Below are 21,046 nucleotides of genomic sequence, written 5' to 3' on the forward strand. Positions count from 1 at the left end.
GCAAGGTGAGGCAGCAGGTGCTGACGGAGAAGCTGCAGCAATTTCTCCAGAAGATCGAGCTGAGAGAGTTAATGAGGGTGGCTACACTAGGAAACAGACAGTGTAGACAAACAGCCTTCCTTTGGAAGAAGATGCCATCTAGGACTTCCACAGCTAGAGCGGAGAAGTCAGCGCCTGCCTTCAAAGCTTCAAAGGACAGGCTGACCTTCTTAGGGCCTAATGCAGCCGCTGATTTTAAGTTGGAGCCAATGCTCAGTCCTCCGAAACTCCCAGGGCCCTTAGGAACGGTGCTAAAGCGACTTTGCCTGTGCCCTAGAAATGAATGACTGACAAAGCTTGGAGGACAGCACATCCATTCATAACATGGTTTACTGAATATTTTAGGCCCACTGTTGAGACCTGCTGCTCAGAATAAAAGATTCCTTTCAAAACATTACTGCTCATTGACAATGCACAAGGTCACCCGAGAGCGCACTGTGGTTGCCTGTTTTCATGCCTGCTGACACAGTATCCATTCCGCAGTCCACGGATCAAGGAGTCCTTTCAACTTTCGAGTCTTACTATGTAAGAAATTCATTCTATAAGGCTAATGCTGCCATACACAGTGCTTCCCCTGATGGGTCTGGGAAAGTCAACTGAAAACCTTCTAGAAAGGATATGACATTCTAAATGCTATTCAGAACATTTGTGATTTATGGAAGAGGTCAAAAAACCAACATGAACAGACTTTGGAAGATGGTGACTCCCACCCTTGTGGAGGACGTGGAAGGGTCTGTGACTCCAGGGGGAGGAAGTCCCTGCGGGTGTGGTGGAAACAGCAAGAGAGTTGGAGGGGAGCCTCCTGAAGAGGAGACAGTGTGGCTGCCATCTTGGGATCAGACCTGAACGAATAAGGATGTGCTTTTGAAACATGAGCGAAGCACGTGGTTTCTTGAGACGGGATCTACTCCTGGGAAAGACGGGGTGAAGATTATTGGAACGACAACAGAGGATTTACATTATAACATAAACTTAGTTGAGAAGGCACCAGTTGGGTTTGAGAGGGTTCACTCCAATGCGAAAGCAGCTCTGTTGTGGGTCACATGCTGTCCAACAGCACTGCACGCTACAGAGAAATCATCGGTGAGGGGGAGAGAATCAATGTGGCCAACTTCACTGCTGTCTTATTTTAAGACACTGCCACAGCCAGCCCCACCCTGGAGCAACTGCCACCCTCATAGGTCAGCAGCCATCGACATGGAGGCAGGAACCCCCACCAGCAAGCGCAGATGATCATATTTTTTATCGATAAAATAGTTAAAAATAATAAGGTAGGTACACTGGCTTTTTTAGACACAATGACAGTCACATACTCAACAGACTACAGTATGGTATAAACATGATTTTCTATGTACTGGGAAACCCCTAAATCCATTTGACTTGCTTTACTGCACTATTTCCCTTATTGTGTTGGTCTGGAACTGAACCCGTGACATCTCTGCGGTCAACCAGATGGGGGTCCCCATCTCTGGGGAACAACGGGACATTGTTCTAAATAGGCACAAGATGGCGCTAGGAGCTCATTACTGTAAGCCTTCAACACCTAAGACCTAAACCACAGGAATGTTGTCACTCCGAGTCAATTTATGTATCCAATCCAACACGCATGGAAAAAACCCTCCAGCACGTCCCATCTTTCTACCAAAAAGCAGCTGTTCATCCATGAAAAAACAGTGATAAAATAAACAGCTCATTAGTGAAAACAGCAGTTCACTGTTGTAAGAAATTCTATAAAATGGATTGAAATTTAAACATTTCCTTGGGCGTCTGACTCACCAGTGATGTGGTCACAGTGCTTATTCAGAATTCTGACCAGTGAATTAGCAGAATACAGTTAAATGGTCCCGCCCTCTGCACCCTCCTCAGCCTTCCATAAGGGTCAATGAGTAAGTTAGCAGAGATCTGTCATGAGAAAATTGCTGGGTAACTACTGTGCTGGTAGGAGAACTATGGCAAACAGTTGTAAAGTCATGTGGGATGTAGGATTTAATGAAAAAATAATCAGCTGTTAAGCCATATAAAACCCCTCCACACCTTGGTATATAATACAGTTTACTAGTAACTTTCTAAAAATCAGCGGTTCATTGGGGTGAACCATTTATTCTCAAACTTCAAATAAGACAGATGAGCAATTTTTCTTTCTTGGGGAAACCAGTTACGTAGATGAAAAAGAGCTCAGATACACATGCAAAACCCAAAACCCGGGTTACCATGGGTATGTTGATCTTAGCGATCACAATAAAGCTATAATCTTTCAAGTAGCTACAAGAGAAAGGAGAGATCATGGAAGAAAAAAACACCACAATGTCTACTTTAAAAGATGTGCGAAGGATAAATGATATATTAAGTCAGATTTTGGGAGGACTTGGCAATTTTGAAACAATCAAGCTTTTCTTGAAGCAATCCACAATATATCTCAATGGTCAAGTATTTAATTAATTCTAACAGAACACCTTTACTTTTTTTTTCCCTTTTCACTTTAAAATCTGAAACAGAGCAAGGAATTTTTAGGTTTGGAAAGCGGAACTCTGAGAAAACTGTAAAGGAGATCTATTTCTATAATTAGAGATCTATTTCTATAATTAGAATCTGGTTTCTTTCTTTTTTTTTTAGGTTTTTAAAAATTTTTAGGTAATCTCTACACCTGACGTGGGGCTTGAACTCACAACCATGAGATCAAGAGTTGCATGTTCTACTGACGGAGCCAGCCAGGCGCCCCCACAGTTTCGGTATCTTTATTAGCCTCTATCCGTTGTTTCTGGTCATGCTCAGGTCTCATCTTGGATTCAACTGACTGGTGCTCTCCCCAGCTGTGCACATTTCCAGGCATTGGGGGTCCCAGGCTCCTGACTCACACAGGAAGCACCTCCGCAGGTGGGGACAGGCCGGCAGACTCTCAGGCAACAACTTACCTTCAAACGCTGTGGCTCGGAAGAGCGGACCCTCGCGCTGGAGGGAAAAGCTGGCCATGTCGTCGTCATCTGTGCTTTGGGTTCTTTCGGATAAAGGCTTTTGGTTTTGGATTTGTATTGAACAGAATGGGCTAGCTCTGCACCTCTCTCGCCAATGAACACCAAGAGGGGGCGAAGCCACACAACCGAGTCAGAAGGGACCCAGCCTCACCTTCTGTGCGCAGGCCGCTCTCCTCTCCTGCTTGGCCTTCATCTCCGCCATCAGGCCGCTGCCCATCACCTGGATCCCGTACCTTCGCCCGCCCTGCGGGCTGTTCCTGCCGTCACTCCGCTCCACCCTGCCCAGGTCCTCCCCGTGACCTTCCTCAAGGGAGTCGGGGGTTTTTAGCTCCTCTGTCCGCTCCGAACTGCCGTTGTGCTCCGCGGGCTTAGCGTCCTTTCTGGGGGTGTCCGTGGCCGGACTTTTGACGGCCCCTTTTGGCGAGGACGGTTCGTCCGGCATCAAGACCGTGGGAGGCCGCTCCGATTTGGAGCGGGACTTGATTAAATTGAGAAAGCCGCTCTTCCGAGAGTCTCGCTTTTTCTTTTCATCTCCTCCCTCGCTAAGCTCGTGGGACTCAGAGCCTCTTGAAGATGATCTCCTGGGATTCAAAAGAACAAATACTGTGGGTTCTGCTGCAATTAAAGTTCTAGCCAGAGTCAGTCAAAATACAAACACGGAGCTTGCTGCTGCCCTGGCAGCCATTCTAAAGCAGTTGAAGAATTTGAGTCTTTGCCCTTGATAAACAGAAGTGGGGAATGTTGTCACAGTCGCAGGTAAGGAGGAGAAGGCGCCACCAGCTAAGAAGGAGAACCTGAAAGGGTAGGTGTTTTTGAATCTTAACGCTCAGGTCAACTGCCTCTCCACTTGTAAGACCTTCCAGCAAAGCTGGCTCCACACAGACACAGGACAGTGATGGCCTTATTTAGTGTGACTGACAATGGAAAGGGCCGGCCGTCCCCACAGCCACCTACAATCCCTGTGTCATCACTAGATCACATCTGAAATCCCACCGATGGTGCGCCACTCAAACAAAGATGTGGGTCTTTGCCTCAAGGGAACACCACTGAAGGGGACAACAGGGACGGTGAGCTTTGGCAGAGCGTTGTACACAAGAGTCAAGTTCAGGAACGAAAGAGAATATTCAGGAATGGGGGGGTGGGTAGGGGAAAGAGCAAGTCCAAGGGGTCAATGGGAGGTCTCCCTGGTGCCTTTCATTTAGAGCTGGCAGACTCCGGTCCCGTTAGCTCCTCTGAGTCCCCCATGAAATCATGACCAAAGGTGGGAAGAAAAAAATAAAGGCAAGAGCCCCAGAGCAAAAGAAAGGCAAAATAACAAAGTCTGGGAGCCAAGAGAAATTTTGACTAAAAACGAACTTAACAGACATGGAAAGCTGCCCCCTGAAGTGCTGGTGTGGGAGACAAGAGGCAGCGGATTTGCACGAGGCTCCCGGTGCCTCTGGAAACAGAAGGGAAGCAGGAGCTCTAGAGAGGAAGAGAGCCAGAAGTCCATTCGCCAAACCATCAGATCCTCTCCCCAAACCAGAGATCAAAACTGCCCCTTCGCGCCCAAGTTTACCCACCGGGCAGGGTGAGGGCCAGCAGGACAGCTGAGGCACATGTGCTATCGTGAGAACAGGGGGGTTCAGGTGGAGGGCTGCAGACCGTGGGACCCCTGGCATAAGGATTATTTTAGGCTGATTAAGAAATAGCAGACACCGGAGCAGCTCTGAAAACTGAGTACAAGTTGCCCTTTCGGAAGAGCCATTCATAAGAGAAATGTCCATGTATAAGGGCATGTTCTTCTCAATAGCAGGGAAAGGGTAACAATCTCTAGAAATTTGTCAATGGGGAAGGTATGGACTTAAATCTGTATAACACCCTTACCACAGTTACAGTCCTTTTCCTGGTAACTTCCCCACACTCGTCCCCTGCCCACCATCCCAACATCTTTCTTTTATTTTAGGCTAAAAATAGTATTTTAAGGTGGTGGCTTGAGCCATTCTGGGGAACTACTCTGTTTTTCTGGGTCTCTCCCATGTATATAGAGGGTATCCATGTTCGTGAACTTCTGTTTTTCTCCTGTTAATCTGTCTTTATTATTATAAAGTATCTCAGCCAGGAACCTAGAAGGGTAGAGGGAAAATTATTTTTCCTCCCCTATAATCATAAGAAAGCCTGCATATTGGGACAAAGATATTCCCAGGCTCCTTCCCTCATTCTGGGTCATAGAATGGGCCAGGTTTACGCCCTCTAGGCAGGGAGTCAAATTTCCCAACAAGCTCAAGAGAAAAGACTCAAAGACTTAGATAGTCAGGGAGACCCTCCCCCAACAAAATGGTTCAAGAAGGGTACCCTACACTGAAGTCCACCAGACAACAGGCTCCACTTGCTGCCACATGAACTGGGGAGACCCTGGGCTCCTGATCCAGTCCGTCCCAAAGATGTCCCGGAATGCTCTTGGCTTCAACATGAAGAAGAATTCAAAGACAGACACACAACACAGTGGATAAGCAACACAAGTGGGAAAGTTTATTAAACCAAAAATACCCACTCAAGGGGCACCTGGCCAGCTCAGTTGCTGCAGCAGGCAACTCTTGATCTCAGGGTTATGAGTTCAAGCCCCACAGAGAGATTACTTAAAACATAAAATCTTTAAAAAAACAAAACAAAACAAAACAAAAACAAAGTACACTTGTAAGATAGGAGTAGATAAGCTTAAGAGAGAGCAAGCTGTGTGCAGGGGTTTGGGGTTCTACCTTTTATGTGCAGTTGTTAAAAAGAGAGTACAATCTTCATTATTTGGTGTGGGGAAGCAGTGTTTCCGGTCGTGGCGCCACCATCTTGGGCCTGTCTGGTGGGATCCGGCTTCTCGCAGATGCTGCCAGGACGGGACTCTGACCTTCCCTACAGCCCGCTGTGGCCTCCTTCTTGCTGGCCTCTGGGGATCCTGTTAGAGCCTCACTGCCTCTAAGACACCACCTTCCAAGCTCAATAGTGTTTCATTTCATTTCAAAGGAAAGAGCAAAATACTGTTGCGCCATCAAACAAGCATAACCGGAAAATGTGATGGCAGGAATATAAAACCAAGGTTGGAAGTTATAGCTGAGGAAATCTCCCAGATGGTAAGGAATAGGGGGCAGGTAACAGAAAGAATGAGAAAACAAGAGACAAAAGATCAAAACAAAATAAAACAAAACAAAAGCTAGTGGATTCATAGAGGAAACACGTAAGTTGCATAATGGATGTTTTAAGAAAAAGAATATAGAGAAAAAAGAAGGGAAGACATTATGAAAAAAATAATTCAAGAAAAATTCCAGAACCAAAGCACACGAATTTTCCAGTTGAAATGGCTCATTAGTGCCTCGCAAATGGATTCAAAACAAAACAAAACCTACCCAGGGTCCATCATCATAAATTTCTGGGAACAAAGAGAAAATCCCAAATGCTTCCAGAAAAGAGTAAACACAAAAACAAGTAATAAAGGATCCAGGCTCATGATCACAACAGACTTGTTCTGGCCAAGGGCAGCCTGCCTCAAGATGGGCTGCTTTGGGATGAAGATTATTTTAAGTGAAAAAGTCATCAAAATCCAGCTGATTCAGGAAAAGCTCCTTCCATCTCCCTTGACAGCCTAAAAGAATTTAGACAGAGGAGCTGGTCCAGGGAAAGAGCTGTCGGCTTCGAGAACTACACTGTGTGCCATGAACCAGGAGTGGTAGACGAGGGAGGACCCTAGCAAGGCCTGTTGGGTCAAGGTCCTCAGTGTCCCACTGTCTGAGTGGGACACTCAGTGTATACCAAACATTCACTCTCCTGAGAACTGCATTCCTTCCTGTTGAAGTCCCAGACCCTGTCCCCCTTCTCATCAGCTCAAAACAACATATACACCGCCTCATGTGGCCTGACCGTCTTTGGCATTTCCCCTCTGTGAGGCTTCCCTGTACATACACTGTGATACTGGATTCTCTCCTGTTAATCTTTCTTTTGTCAATTTGATTCTTATTTGATTTGATTTGATTTTGTCAATTTGATTCTTAGTCCGGCTAGAAGGATCTTGAAGAGGACAGGGTATCCTTGCTCCCCGACAGACAGATTCTAACAGTAACACTAGAAGCTAGAAGAGAACGGGACCAGGTTTTGAAAACTCTTTGGTAGGATGGATTCAATCTAGAATTCTGTATGTAGTCACACTGTTGATCAAAATGAAAGACAGATCTATGAGTCTCCCAAGATGCCCTTCTCAGGAGACAACCAGAGGAGGCCATCCACCAAAATGAGGGAGTCAGGAAAGGAAGAAGACAAAGGCCAAAGGACACAGGAAAAGGACACAAGTATGTGGCAAGGGGAAGCCCCCAGCAGACCAAGATTGGAGGTGGCAAGGGACAGCAGGAACTGCTCCCAGATGCCACAGAGTTGGTCAGGCATCAGTGAAGGAAGTGTATCTGTCCGTCCCTGGAAATGACACGGAGAATACCTGAGCAAATGCAGAGGAGGTTTATAATTTTCTTGGAGACGTATGGGAATGGCAGAGACAGGACTACGGAAAAGTCAGCAAACGCAAAAGGGATGATTATTAACTGTAGGGAACATAAAAAACCACGAAGGAGAGCAGACCAGAAGATGGTGTACCTCAGCTGTGCACATTCACATGGAAGAGAGAGAGAGAGAGAGTGTGTGTGTGTGTGTGTGAGAGAGAGAGAGAGAGAGAGTGTGTGTGTGTGTGAGAGAGAGAGAGAGAGTGTGTGTGTGGGGGGGTGGGGGCAGTCAGGTCCAGGGTATCAGAGCTAAATTGTCATCCTCTACAGTGAGGAGCTAACAGTCGTGCCTGCTACCTAAAACTGAAAAACAGGAAATAGCAAAAAAATGTGATTAAAAAATATGGAAGTACGAATAAAAAATAAGCAGCGAAAGGCGTAGGAATGATTTGCCTCTGGGGAATAGGGAGTGGGGAAAGAAACAATGGAGTTCCTTTGTTTTTTTTCTTTTTTCTTTTCTTTTTTTCCTTTTGGGGGAGAGTCTTGTAGAACATCTGGTATTTTAAACTAAGAGCGTTTCTAACTTTGATTGCAAACGTTCTTCATACAGCTTGCAGATTCCACCCGTGCCTAGCCCTTTACATATCAAACTGACAGTCTGTTTTTATACAACAAAAAGATATAAAAAAAAAAATCAAAACTTCTAGTAGATTCCACCATTTGATGAAAATTGATCTCTATTTCTGTCTACTTGTGCACTGCAACTCCCAAAGCAGTATCTTTGTAGAAAGCAGATTTTATACCTTCTAAAAACATGCCTAACTTTCCTCCAGAGCTGATCACAGAAGAAGGCATCATAAGGATGCAGGAAATCACACGGGGGCGGGTGTGAACGGCTCAGATCAGGAGTGCGTATACCTCTCCACCAACAACATATCACCTTCTGAAGTTTGGGAGGCGGTGAGCCTGCAACTGGGTCTGTGGTTTATAGGGATACAGGGCGAGACAGTCCGAATTCATCCCACCAACTGTGACCGAAGGCAGACTGTATGTTACAGGCAGGGTCAGACACTCAAGTTACAACGAACAGGAAGGCCTGGGGGATGCTTCTGAAGAACAGGCCTTCTCTGGGGATGGATGACTTGAGAGCCCATCCTGAGAAAGGACTCTCCTGTTCCGTTCTGTTTAGGTTGGCACGTCGGGACTGCCTGAGTCTTTTACACTGAGAATGCATCCATCCATTCCTCTTACCGTAAAAAAATTTAAAACAGAAGAAACGCTCAGAGGATTGTGTGCACTCTAACAGATGGGTGCAGGGAATTAAAAAAAAAAAAAAAAAGTTTCAAGTCAGTGGCAGAGAAAGAGCAATTAATCTGGGGGTGGGGACGGAGCCATCCTGAGACAGCTTCAGAGAATGAATGATACCGAGGTTGGTTCGAGAAGAATGGAGCGGGAATGGAGCCCAGATGCCACAATTCAAGGCCAGGGTCAAAGAAGACAAGCAAGCAGGTCCTGAAGCTTCCAATGTGCAGTAAGCTCCACTGGCATGGACAGAAACACTCCACTCATTTCCACCTCACCATCCGCTGAGGCAAGAGAAGGCCCGTCCACCCACAGACTGGCCCCGTGTCTTCCCTCCCTGTGCGGGCCCCCACCCCGCGAGCCTCAGCTTCCCGCTGTGGGTGTGAGGCGCTCCTGAAAATGGGTGTCTCCAGGGGATGAATATGTCACAGACACAAGTCCACGGTAAGAGTGTGTCTGGGGACAGGTCTGCATTTGGGTTGGGGATTAAAGAACTCGGAATGAGTCCTGCTTACGGCTGGAAGTGTTCCAGGTTAAATTGCTGTCAGCAGAAGTTCCTAAAAGGCCTGTCTTTTAAGGAAACAGCACTTAAGAATAAGAAAATGAGACAACTTCCTTGGACACTGCCTGTTGAAGCTCCCCATGCACTAAACTCTGAGCCAGGAGAGTTTAGAAATAAGTGACGTCAGCTGCCGAAGTTCACTGCCCTGACATAGAGTCATCCAGGCGCCGGTGGTAAAGACCTTAAAGAAAGCCCGTGTGTTCTATGGTCTATTTTAGAACAGTACAACGGTTCTCCAACTTCAGCATGCCTCAGTTTACCCTGGAAGGGTTAGAAAAGTACAGACTGCTGGGCCCCATATCCAGAGTCTTGGATTCAGTGGGTCTGGGGTGGAGGCCTGAGAATCTGCCTTTCTAGTAAGTTCCCGGTGGACAGTGAGATTGCTGGCCCTGAGATCACGTTTTGCAAACCATCAGAAGAGTCAATCCCACGTCATATAAATAAGATAAACGAGCCCTGACATGGTGAATTTAATGGCAACTTAATAATTTAAATGTGCATTAGGAAGTATTATTAGTGGAATGACTCTGAACTCACTTGGAATCCATTTTGGTCACCTTCTTGGTAAAAAATTCATCCACACCTTCGTCCACTCTTCCCATAAGGCCGTTCTGCTCACCGTCTTGGGGGACAACGCTGGCGGCACAGACCTGCAAGTCGAACACGGGGAACGGTCATTCAGGCCGCGTCACTTGTCAAACATCACAGTCCTGTTCCAGGCACGGTGAGGAGGGCCGTGGGAAGGATGAGACCGGCTAAGTAAGGGCCCGACGGTCTATAGGAGGGCAAGTTCTGCGTCAAACTGTGATGGGGGCAGGAACAAAAGCGAGGCGTGCACTATTAAGGCACAGTTTCCTGCGGCTGGCTGTCCCAGGCAGCGAGGCGCCCAGTGCCCCTAGAGATGGAGAAAGGCATTGCGGGTGCTGGTAAGGGAAGAGAAAATGCACAAGGGAAAGGAAACAGGGCTGGTTCTGAGACAGGAGAGCACTGGGTGGCCAGGGACCAGTAGGGTGTGGGTGGGATTAATGGCTCAGTCCAAACCCTGGCAGATACTAACATGGGCCCCTGCAACCAACCCCCCACTTCCTTTCTTTCTGGTGGGAAGAACCCTGATTTCAAGGTGTGAATACTTACTTGTATGACCCAAATACCATAATTCTACCTCCTTGCCCATGATCGGTAGCTAAGGCGTATGATATAATTCCAGTCAGTGAGATGTAAGGCAAAACTGCTAGGGGCTCATGAGCTGGTTTTCCTGCAGAGGTAGGAATGTATGTTTTCCTGCATGGTTATATGTGGGAGGATGTGATGTTGGAGCCACAGCAGCCCTGTGGGGTTCAAGAGAAGGCAAGCCTGAGGACAAAAGCCAACATATCTTGGACAACAGAGCAGAAGGGCAGAAAGGGCAGAAAACTCCTGAGTGTTTGTGCTTTGCTGCTGAATAAACCAGTCTTTGATCTGAAAATTTTGGATTTCTTGGCAGTATTTCTCACTATTTAAGTCATGTTTAGTTGTGTATCTCTTATCTCTACCGAATGAATACTTCCCAATCAATGACACAAGGACCTATGGTGAACAGTCTTGAATCTTACGCTGAAGAGTGCGGAATTTACTTTGCAGGCGATAGGGAAACCACAAAAGAAGGGCATGACCAAACCTGAACTCTGTTCAGATAATTCTAGGGCAGCATGAAGGGCATACTGGAGAAGCCTGGGAATGTATGTAGGCGAATCTGTTCAGGAACACTAAAGAAAGATTCCTGGAAGAGTCTAATCTGGAGGAGATGAGGAGCAAATTAAGGGCTTGAGAACTGAGAAAGGAGGTGCCTCAGATGAGGTCGAAGTTTTTAGGCTAGGTGAATGGGAGCCTCATTCGAGGGAACATAATTCAAAGACCAGATTTGGAGCAAGAAATGATGAGTTCAATTTTTCTTTTTTTTTTTTTTAAGATTTTATTTATTTATCTGACAGACAGAGATCACAAGTAGGCAGAGAGGCAGGCAGAGAGAGAGAGAGGGAAGCAGGCTCCCTGCCGAGCAGAGAGCCCGATGTGGGACTCGATCCCAGGACCCTAAGATCATGACCTGAGCCGAAGGCAGCGGCTTAACCCACTGAGCCACCCAGGCGCCCATGAGTTCAATTTCTGATGAGTATCTGAGATGCTGTGGGAAACCCAGGGTCAGGCACCCAGCACACACATGAAAGCTTGGGTCTCAGGAGAGAAGGTATAAGGAAATCATTTATCAAGTCAGCATTGCTCCTTGAATGGACAACTCACAGTGAGCTTCACCACCTGTCTGACTTGTGTCTGCAATGGCGTATTAAGTTAATATTTCATACCAATAGGCTGTGGGCCCTTGAGAAAGAGGGCATAGGTTGCCCATTCCTTTGGGCACAAGAACAGATTCTCCTGTGGGTGAGAGGCTCTCTGTAATCTTGATTTGCAAGTGTCAGGCTGCCTCGGGGGGGAATCTGGCTCCTGTCAGAGTCTGCATACATACTATTTAACGGAAGAGCCAATCACATGCTCTAAGCAATCATCCACTTCACTCACTGGGAAATCTCCATTACGAACATGAGCTGTGTGTCTGAGTTCATGTTGGTGAAATGCTGAAAAGCAAGCTGATAACAGATCACAAACAAAAGAACTCCCATGAAATGCGAATAATAACCGTGATATGTCTCATCTGAATGGTGCTTCTATTGGAGCAAGGCTTTCCTACGCAGTAGAATAGAGCAGAGAATCAGCGAAGTTCTGTAATTCAATTAGGGAGAGAAAGCAGCTGTCTGAGTCACTTTTACCACAGAAGATAAAGCAGCACAGAACTTGCTTGTGTTCGCATTTCTCCCTCTGTCAAAGAATGGCGACGGGGATCTCCGGTAATGATGGAGCCCCGTGTGTGCTGAAGGCTTCATCGTTCGCACAAGCGTCTCACACCTTATGATTTCATGTTCCCATCTACTCTTTGCACTGAAAAGGAAAGGTTAGTTTCATCTTTGTTTTTGATTAGTCACAGATCAAAACAGTGGCTCAGAGAGTGGGAGGCACGCGCACGGGTCCCCTGATTGAAGGACGAGAAGGATTATGAGCCCAAGACGTACAGTCCTAACAGGGGGCTTCCTTCCAATGGACCCATGACTCCCTTCAGAGGCTCCCTCGCAAATTCTTCTCATTTTGAGAAAGAGGAAAAAAACATGATTTTTTACTAGCATAAATTTCTCCTTTAAGCCCTTTCCTTGCTTCTTGCTTTGAAATGCAGAGCGAGCACAAAAGGTTCTCAGGGGTCAGGGAGAACTTCAGTGGGTTTCAGAGATGGAAGCAGACAGGGCTCAACAAACCAGTCCGCTTTCCTGCATGACGGGCCAGCTTTCAGGGCTGGACAGACCTTGAGGCTGATCCCTCCCAGTCTAACCCTGTCATTTCAGAGATAAAGACACTGAGAGCTGAGAGGTGATGGGAAGTCCAGAGTCGCTGGGAGATCCTCAGTGAGAGGCGGTTTAAAATGTATCCATTAGAATTGGTAGGGGGAGGTGTCGGCAGCTTGTATGGAGAGCAGCAGAAATACTGAACACAAGAATGAAACCGTTTGTCAGAACAGTTCAAGGCTAAACACAGACGCCGTTTCAGCTCAATTGCTAGCAAAAGGAAAGGAAGGGACACAGAAACATCAGAAGTTCCCTGAATCCCACTGGACTTTGGTCTTTCTGTCAAGGAGCATACATTTCAGACTAAAAAGTACAGCATCAATACTGGACGGGGAGAGCAGAAATCCCTCAGCGGGCTGGAATGGATGCATGCAAAGAAAGGCTTTTGCAAAGAAAACAGGACATCGGAGTGGCTGTTGCGGTATCTGACAAATCGAAAAGTCGATTTTGCACTTTGGTGTATGAATACATGCTAAAAGGATAATTTGCGAATGCTGAGAAGATGAGCCAGTGATTATGAGGACTAATGACAATTCAGACCACCCTCCGGCAGGCTTATGAACATGATCGCACCAAGGAAACACTGTGGGTGGTGCACCTGGTTTCCGACGAGGCAGCTGCCAAACCTCTCCTCATGTCTCCAGAGGCCGCATGGAGAGAGATGGGCAGGGAGGGAGGACAATTAGTGTATTATTAGTAACTCTGAACACATACACCCAAGCAGTGCTAATGAGCGAGCTGCATGATCATGGAATCTTACACGCATACATTACAGTAGGAATCACAGAGAAGAGAGAGCGAAGGAATTAAGTCAGGAAAAAAATAACCAAGAGGATGTAAAGTGAATGAAATATAATAAAGGGACCAAAATTGATGAATCTGAGAGGACAAAAAAAACCAAAGCTGATTCTTCCAGGAAAAAAAAAAAAAAAAGGAAAAGAGTAATAAAAGAGACAACCTTGAAAATGAGGAGAGAGGCCAAATAGATCAGAAAAGGGAAAAATGGGACACAGCTACGGTTCAGGAGATTAAAAAGTTGTAAGAATGTTATAAACAACGAAATGAACAATTATACTAAGTGGATGACATCCTAGAAAAACACTGATGGCCAAGGTGGTCTCAGGAAGAATTAGGTAATCTGATTAGATCTGTAACAAAAGAAAGTAAATCCCTAGAAGAGGAATCTATGCATAGATATCACCAGCACACACAAGACACATCAGCCCAGATGGCTTCCCAGGGGAGGAGCAGAAAATCTCCACTGGATACAGACAGTTCTGGAGAATAGGAAAGGAGAGCTTCTGAACTAATTTATGAAGATAGTATAATTCCGAAACCCAAGTACAGAGATGGTCTAGATAAGAATAAGAAAAACTATAGGTCTCTCTTATTTATGCACATAGATTACCCCCCCCAAAATATGGTAAACAAAACCCAGCAGTATATTAAAACAAAGCAAGGATATATACCTGAAAGTAGTACAACACAGTATGTTAATTATACTAGGATTAAAAAAGTAATCAAGAGTATCACGATTATTATCAAGAGTGGTATACCTTTAGGAAGGTCCATTATTGTGATTCACCACAACAGCAAAGCAAAAGAGAAAAATGATTAATTTCCAGAAAAATAAGTGATTAATTTCCAGAAATACTGAAGGAAGAAACCAATAAAAATTAAACCATCATTCACTGAAAAAAAAATTAGCCAACTAGGAAGGAGACTTTCTCAACTGAGTAAGGAACAGCAGAAACTGCTACATGCCTACCCAGTCTCGGTATCAAATCCTGACTTATTTGGCGTATCCATCAGACCAAGTGAAACACATTATCTTCTCAGATGCTCTTGCACCCGGGGCTAGAAATAATGGCTCATTTCTGGACAGTGAGATGTAAGAGCAAGTATACTAGGACTTCTGGGTAAGCTCACATTTCCCGACGCATGTGCCCCCTTTTTTCTCTGTCTGCAATATGTTTATAAATATAGAAGACTACAGGTCTTGCTTGAGAGTGACCACTACCAGTTACCAAGATGACACAGCTATGAAAAAGTGAATACATCCACTCTCACCACTTTTACTCATCATGGTACTGGAAGACCTAGCCATAGCAATCAGACAAGAAAAAGAAATACTTTCACTAAACATGACACTAATTATAGGAAAAAACCCAGAAGACTCCACCAAAAAATTACCAGTACTAATAAGTGAATTCAGTAAGGTCACAGAACCTTTAATTAATATGCAGAAAAACATTGCATTTCTATACAGGAATAATAAAGTAGCAAAAAGAGAAATTAAAGAAAGAGTGTCATTTAGAATTGCAACAAAAAGAATAAAATACCTAGGAATAAACTTAGCCAATGAGGTGAAAGACCTGTACTCTGAAAACTTTAACACGTTGATGAAAGAAACTGAAGATGACACAAAAAAATGGAAAAATATGGAAAGATATTCTGTGCTCATGGATTGAAAAAACAAATATTGTTAAAATGCCCATACTATATCCAACAGCAATCTTCAGACTTAATGCAGTTCCTATCAAAATAGCATTATTCACAGAATGAGATTAAATAATCCTAAAATTTGAATGGAATCAGAAAAGAGCGTAGATAGCCAAAGCATCTTCAAAAAGAACAACAAAACTGGAGATATCACATACCCAGATTTCAAGCTATACCACAAAACTGTAGTGATCAGAACAGTATGGTATTGCACAAAAACAGACTTGTAGATCACTGAAACAGAATAGATAGCTCAGAAATAAACCTGTGATTATATGGCCAATTCATCTTTAACAAAGGACGCATAAATAAGCAATGTGAAAAAGACAATTTCTTCTTTTTTTTTTTTTAAGATTTTTTTTATTTGACAGAGAGAGATCACAAGTAGACAGAGAGGCAAGCAGAGAGAAAGAGGAGGAAGCAGGCTCCCCGCCGAGCAGCGAGCCCGATGCGGGACTCGATCCCAGAACCCTGAGATCATGACCTGGGCCGAAGGCAGAGGCTTTAACCCACTGAGCCACCCAGGCGCCCCGACAATTTCTTCTTGACAAATGGTGCTGGGAAAACTGGACAGCTACACACAAAAGAATGAAACCGGACCCCTTTCTTATATACCATACATACAAGTGAACTCAAAATGCATTAAGAACCTGAATGTGAAACTAGAAACTACAAAAATCCATAAATCCAACGATAATAAACCACATTCTTTCCTACACGGAGCTCACAGACAGAGAGTGCCTAGAGAACACTATGGCGAGAGCTATAAAAACAGTTAGAATAGCTATGAGCAGTAGGCACTGGAGGAGCCGAGGCCTCCATGGAGGGTTGTTCAGGAGGTGCACTACGCACAACCAGTCTGTGAAAATGACCTCCCCTGAAGTCATGTAAACACAGACCTATGGGAGGACAGAGATAGATACAGGGACGGCTTCCTGGAATACTGAGACAAGTGGAGATCTCAAAGAAGTGGTTATCAGCCCAGGAAGCGTGTGGAGTGCAGAGAGCAAGTGATGAGAAAATGGCTACAGCTCTGGAGGATTGACACCCAGGCTGAGAAGCAGCAATGTCAGGAATGACAAGGAGGAAGGCGGACAGCAGATCAGGGTCGGCAGCAGGGACCTGGTGTTCAGGGTCAACTGTGATGCTCCGTGGGGTACAGGGGCTATGAGAGCAAGACAGGTTTGAAGAGAGAGAGGCTCCCAGTTCTGAATGTGTGGATCCCGAGGGGCTCTGGGACACTGAAGTCCAGGAGGCAGGTGAACACTTGAATCCAGAGTGGAGCAGACACAACAGAAATCAACAAGTGGCAACCACGGGCTCTGACAATGGGGCCCAGGCAGAAAATAACACAGTTGGAGGCCTCACGTCCACGTGGGGCCAGGTGCCTGGGCCAATCTCCAGCCTTCCCCCTGGAAGGGAAAGGGTGAGGGGGAGAAGGGGCCCCTCCCGGCCACCTACCGCTGCCTGGGTGGGCTGCTGCTTCTTATTCCGTTTTGGCCTTAACTTGGTAAAGTGCTCCAGCTTCTTCCCCTCCTCGGAAGGCAGCTCAGAGATCAGCCCGGAGCTCCGCTTCTCTGGTCGGAAGGACGGGAAAGGCGGGTCTTCGATGTGAATGGGCACCTCCTCCAGCGCCTTATCGAGGTCAAACTCCATCTCTGAGATAAAGCAGAGCCCTGGGCTGACGCTTACTGCGGAAGGACGACGCAATACAGAATTCCTCAAAGGGACTCTAAGTGTATCACAGAACAGCAAGTGCGCTCCTGGTCCCTATCTGTTCATATAGAGCTTCCCTGGGAGGCATCCCTGAGGTGGTCAGAGGTCCCTGCTGCGGGTCTGTCACAGTCCCGGGGAAGTGGCAGGCATTCATTAATGACTCACCGAAGGCTCTGGAAACGGGTCGCAGCATCCGGCTATGGATACTCTTCCTTTTGGATTTAGGAGTCATCTAGCAATGAAATAAAGAAAGCATTTAGGTACTCACAGAAAACTTGCCTTTCAAACATCAGAAACCTCCTGGGGGGGTGGGCGAAGGGGCGGCTGCAGAAACATCTGGGATCACATGTTACACTCAGTATTTGTTTCCCTTCTTTCAAAGATGGTTCCTCACATCTGACAGCCTGCCTGGAAAGACTGAGCCCACACATTTCTCAGTGTTTACAGTGCTCTCAACCCAGACAGCCCCCTGCTTGCTTCTTGCCTCCAGCTACCTTCAGTTACATTCTATCAGTAGCATTCTATGTCTCAGAAGATTTACATTCATCAGGTACATTCCATTTATATGGTGGAAAGGATCAATGAATGATACAGAACATAATTCCAAGTTGCACATGAGGATATTAAAATGGATATGAAAAACCAGATTAAAAGATTGTAAACACCAGGTGCTAACAAGGGAAACTGCCAACTATTCACTGTCCGTTAACACCTGCACATGAGGGATGTACGGCGACCCCTAACTCTTATCCCTTTAAGGGTATCAGCACTTGTAACTGTTTCCTTTCATACGTCTGCCACCAAGATTTTGAGGTTTACATTATGGGAAAAGGCTAACTAGGAAAAAACTGCTAGGACTTAGGAGTCGGTATCTGCTGTCACTTTTCAGGAAGAGTCTTTGATCCTGTTAGCCTTTTAAAAATGAGATCAAACCCCAAATCACCAAACATCTTAAGCACCAGTGCCAATCTTGATGACGCAAAGCCAAATCTAAGGGGGGGTCTTAGCTTCTCCCGCAGCAGGACCCCAACTGTGCGAGCGGGAGGTGGCCTCAGTTATCATCCAGAGAAACGAATTTGAAGGAAGAAGTTGTGTCACAGAGATGACAAGGGCTCGTACTGGAGCTGGCATTAGGAGCAGCACCGGGGATAGAGCCATCGTGAGGATCCCTCAAAACTGCACACTTTGTAATCGATATACAGATGAATGGATCTGCAGGATGTTTTAATTGGTCTGATACTGGAAACTAGTATTTGTCTAAACTAAGAGACGAGACAGCTTACTTGGTAGTCTTTCGTTAAATAGGGGGTCATGTAAGGCTTTCTCAGAAAACATCCACACACATGAAAAACTCTCTTCGGTTCAAGCAATGAATTGGTTCACACTGATTTTTAAAGCAAACTACTTTACAGTTCTTACAATTTTATTCCAGATTTAACAACAGTCAAATCTTTGCCATTATTTACTATTGAGAGAAAAGGGAGAGAAAAGATGAGCAATCGTATTTAAATTCAGGCTGGTCGTCTGGAGATATACAGTGAAAACCTGATTTGGTTCTTTCATTCAAGGTTTTGTTAAAGGCAGACGATCTAAGGACTACCTATCTGTAAAGTAACAGGTCTTGCGGGTTCAGTAAAAATGGCGTCAACACAATGCAACTGGAAAGGGACCCAGCTTCCAGGTTGTTTTCCCTCCCAAAACGGCCCTGCCATCCACCGAACAAGATAGTGGACTGACTGGTCTCTCCATAGGTGAAACTTCTAAAAATAATTGATTTTCAGGGGACACAAACTCCCAAAATATACACTACATTTAACGAAAATGTCTTTAGTATTCCATCCCCTTTGTGCACAACCATGATGGGTAAAAGGAGCAAGCAGCAGCTGGGGATATAATTTCCAGCCAATTCATTTAGACAGCCACAAATAAATAAGAAAGAGGTTTTAAAATGCATGGAATGAAGATGTCTTCCAACATTTTTTCCTGTGACTCTTGATTAGATTTTATAGAAAGAGTGTTCATGGGCAAAAATAATCTAGCTCAAGTTTCCCTACATAACCTTTATAAAAGAGACCAAATGTGTGACCATTATGACATTTCAAATATATGACAATTTTAAATATGTGAAGCAGAATGTGTATATTTAATTATATATAAAAGAATACATGGACTGCTTAACATTTATAAATAATATGAAAATATATATAAGAAAGATATTTACAAACTAATGTCCATCTGTGACTAGGACACTCAGCTCAACCTGATTTCACAGACACACTGAGGACTGTAGGAACTCATCAGGATATTTGATGGCGAACTTCAAACAAAGGGGAACTAGTTCATTCTTGGTTTGACTTTCTAATGCTTCAAAGCTATCCTTCATTTCATACGCTCTGTACAAGTGTAAATATCTCCAGAGGGCATTTCACATGAAACTCTTCCACTGATTGGGACATATCTGTTAGTTTTGAAGTTTTTGACATTTGGGCAGGGACAATGGACTTTAGCTGAAACAAGCAAGACTTAAATGAGACTAGTTTCTGCAACTGGTGTAAGAATGCAATTCGATTTTAGACATTTCTTTTTGTGCACGAACAGTTTCATGCTCTCTTATGGTTTAAGTATAACAACGGGGGGGGGGGGGGGGAGTAAATTTTATTTCACTCCTATTTTTCTTTCCTTTCTTTCGATTTTTTCTTCCTTAACAGTTTTAGAGGAAAAAACTGAACTTGCTCACTCTTTACTGGCTCACTCCTATGATTCCACTACATATAACTCAAAAGCAAGAGGAAATATAACAATGAGCTACGATTATCTACCCAAGAATATATTTAGGAACAAATATTCTGTGTTTCTCCAGAAATCTGGTTTAGATGCACTCTTCGCACCCTTTTCACACCTGTTGATCACATGAGTTGCAACCTGGGGGGAAAAAATCTAGCTTTACCAGCCTTTTCAGAGCTGTTAGTGCTCTTACATCAAAATAAAGGGCTAATTTTCTCAGACTGTTTCCTAGTCTTCATTTCCTGCCCTGGACATTTGTCAATGAGTATTTACTGACAGGAGAGATCATAAAGTACCCCTCAGATAGAGGGTCAGAGCCTGAAGAAGAGGTATACACACTGAAGGACGCTTCACACATCAATTCATGGTCAACTATTATTTTAGGCCTAGACAAAATTACTTGAAAAATGCATTTTGTAATAAATTATTTTCAGTATTCACAAACTTGGCAAAGAAGAGGAACAGTGTGTTAAACCCTTTACAAAGTAACTTCAGAAGGAAAACCCCACGCATAAGACTTCTTTCTCATCCCAACCTCACCATGGCTGACTGCAGACGAAAGGCAGGGCCCTATTCTCTAGGAATCAAAAGCAACACAATGTCTACATTGCTCAGAAATCTCACTCATTTCATTCAGTTTTTATAACGAAATTGAGATGATCTGTATGTCACTCAAGTGATAGGACTATTTTAACACTTTAACAACTTATGTTGGAGTCTGATGAACAACACAACATTTTTTTCCTGTTAAACTCACTTTTAACATGTAATTCCTAGACACCTTTTTTTTTTTTAAGCGAGAGTGAAATTGTTTCTATTACAATGGAGAAGCTGCCTTGTTCATTTTATCAAGTTCGTGCAAAGAATAATAAATAACACTCTCACTTTGGGCTCAAGAATCCCTGATTTTCTTTTCCCTGAGGTTAAAACAAACAAACAAAAACACAGTTGGTTTTAAAAAAACAACAAACAGTTGGGAAATGAATTGGGAAAATTCTTCTGATAGAAGAAGCAAATCATGATGCCAACTTTCTACATCCCTGGGAAGCAAGAATCAGGAAGAAAAAAACCAAAACAGAACCCAGATATTTGAGTGATCTTTTTTTTCTTTTTCTTTTCTTTTCTTTTTTTTTTTTTAACACAAAGGGAAAAACCACTTCTCCCCTCTTGAAGGCTGATACACTCTTCATCAACATTCTGCTGGCTTTCAGGCAGAGCTAGGATCTTTTCAATTCATTGCCTGTTTTGCTGCTGAACCAGCTTGTCAAATGCAACCTTGTCTCGAGA

The 21,046-nt window shown here is 44.6% G+C and overlaps 1 protein-coding gene across 1 annotated transcript in view; it reads right to left on the reverse strand.

Moving 5' to 3' along the window:
- CARMIL1 (capping protein regulator and myosin 1 linker 1) overlaps positions 1–21,046 on the reverse strand; it is a 300,014-nt gene that overhangs the window by 17,859 nt on the left and 261,109 nt on the right. Inside the window, exons 30-33 of the mRNA XM_032341268.1 lie at positions 17,141–17,207; positions 16,721–16,917; positions 9,870–9,982; positions 3,163–3,592 (exon numbers count right to left, since the gene is read on the reverse strand). Of these exons, the coding sequence (XP_032197159.1) occupies positions 3,163–3,592; positions 9,870–9,982; positions 16,721–16,917; positions 17,141–17,207 (807 nt within the window). The remainder of the gene's footprint in view (positions 1–3,162; positions 3,593–9,869; positions 9,983–16,720; positions 16,918–17,140; positions 17,208–21,046) is intronic.

Source organism: Mustela erminea, chromosome 4 (assembly GCF_009829155.1).
Source record: "Mustela erminea isolate mMusErm1 chromosome 4, mMusErm1.Pri, whole genome shotgun sequence".
Classification (NCBI taxonomy): Eukaryota; Metazoa; Chordata; class Mammalia; order Carnivora; family Mustelidae; genus Mustela; species Mustela erminea.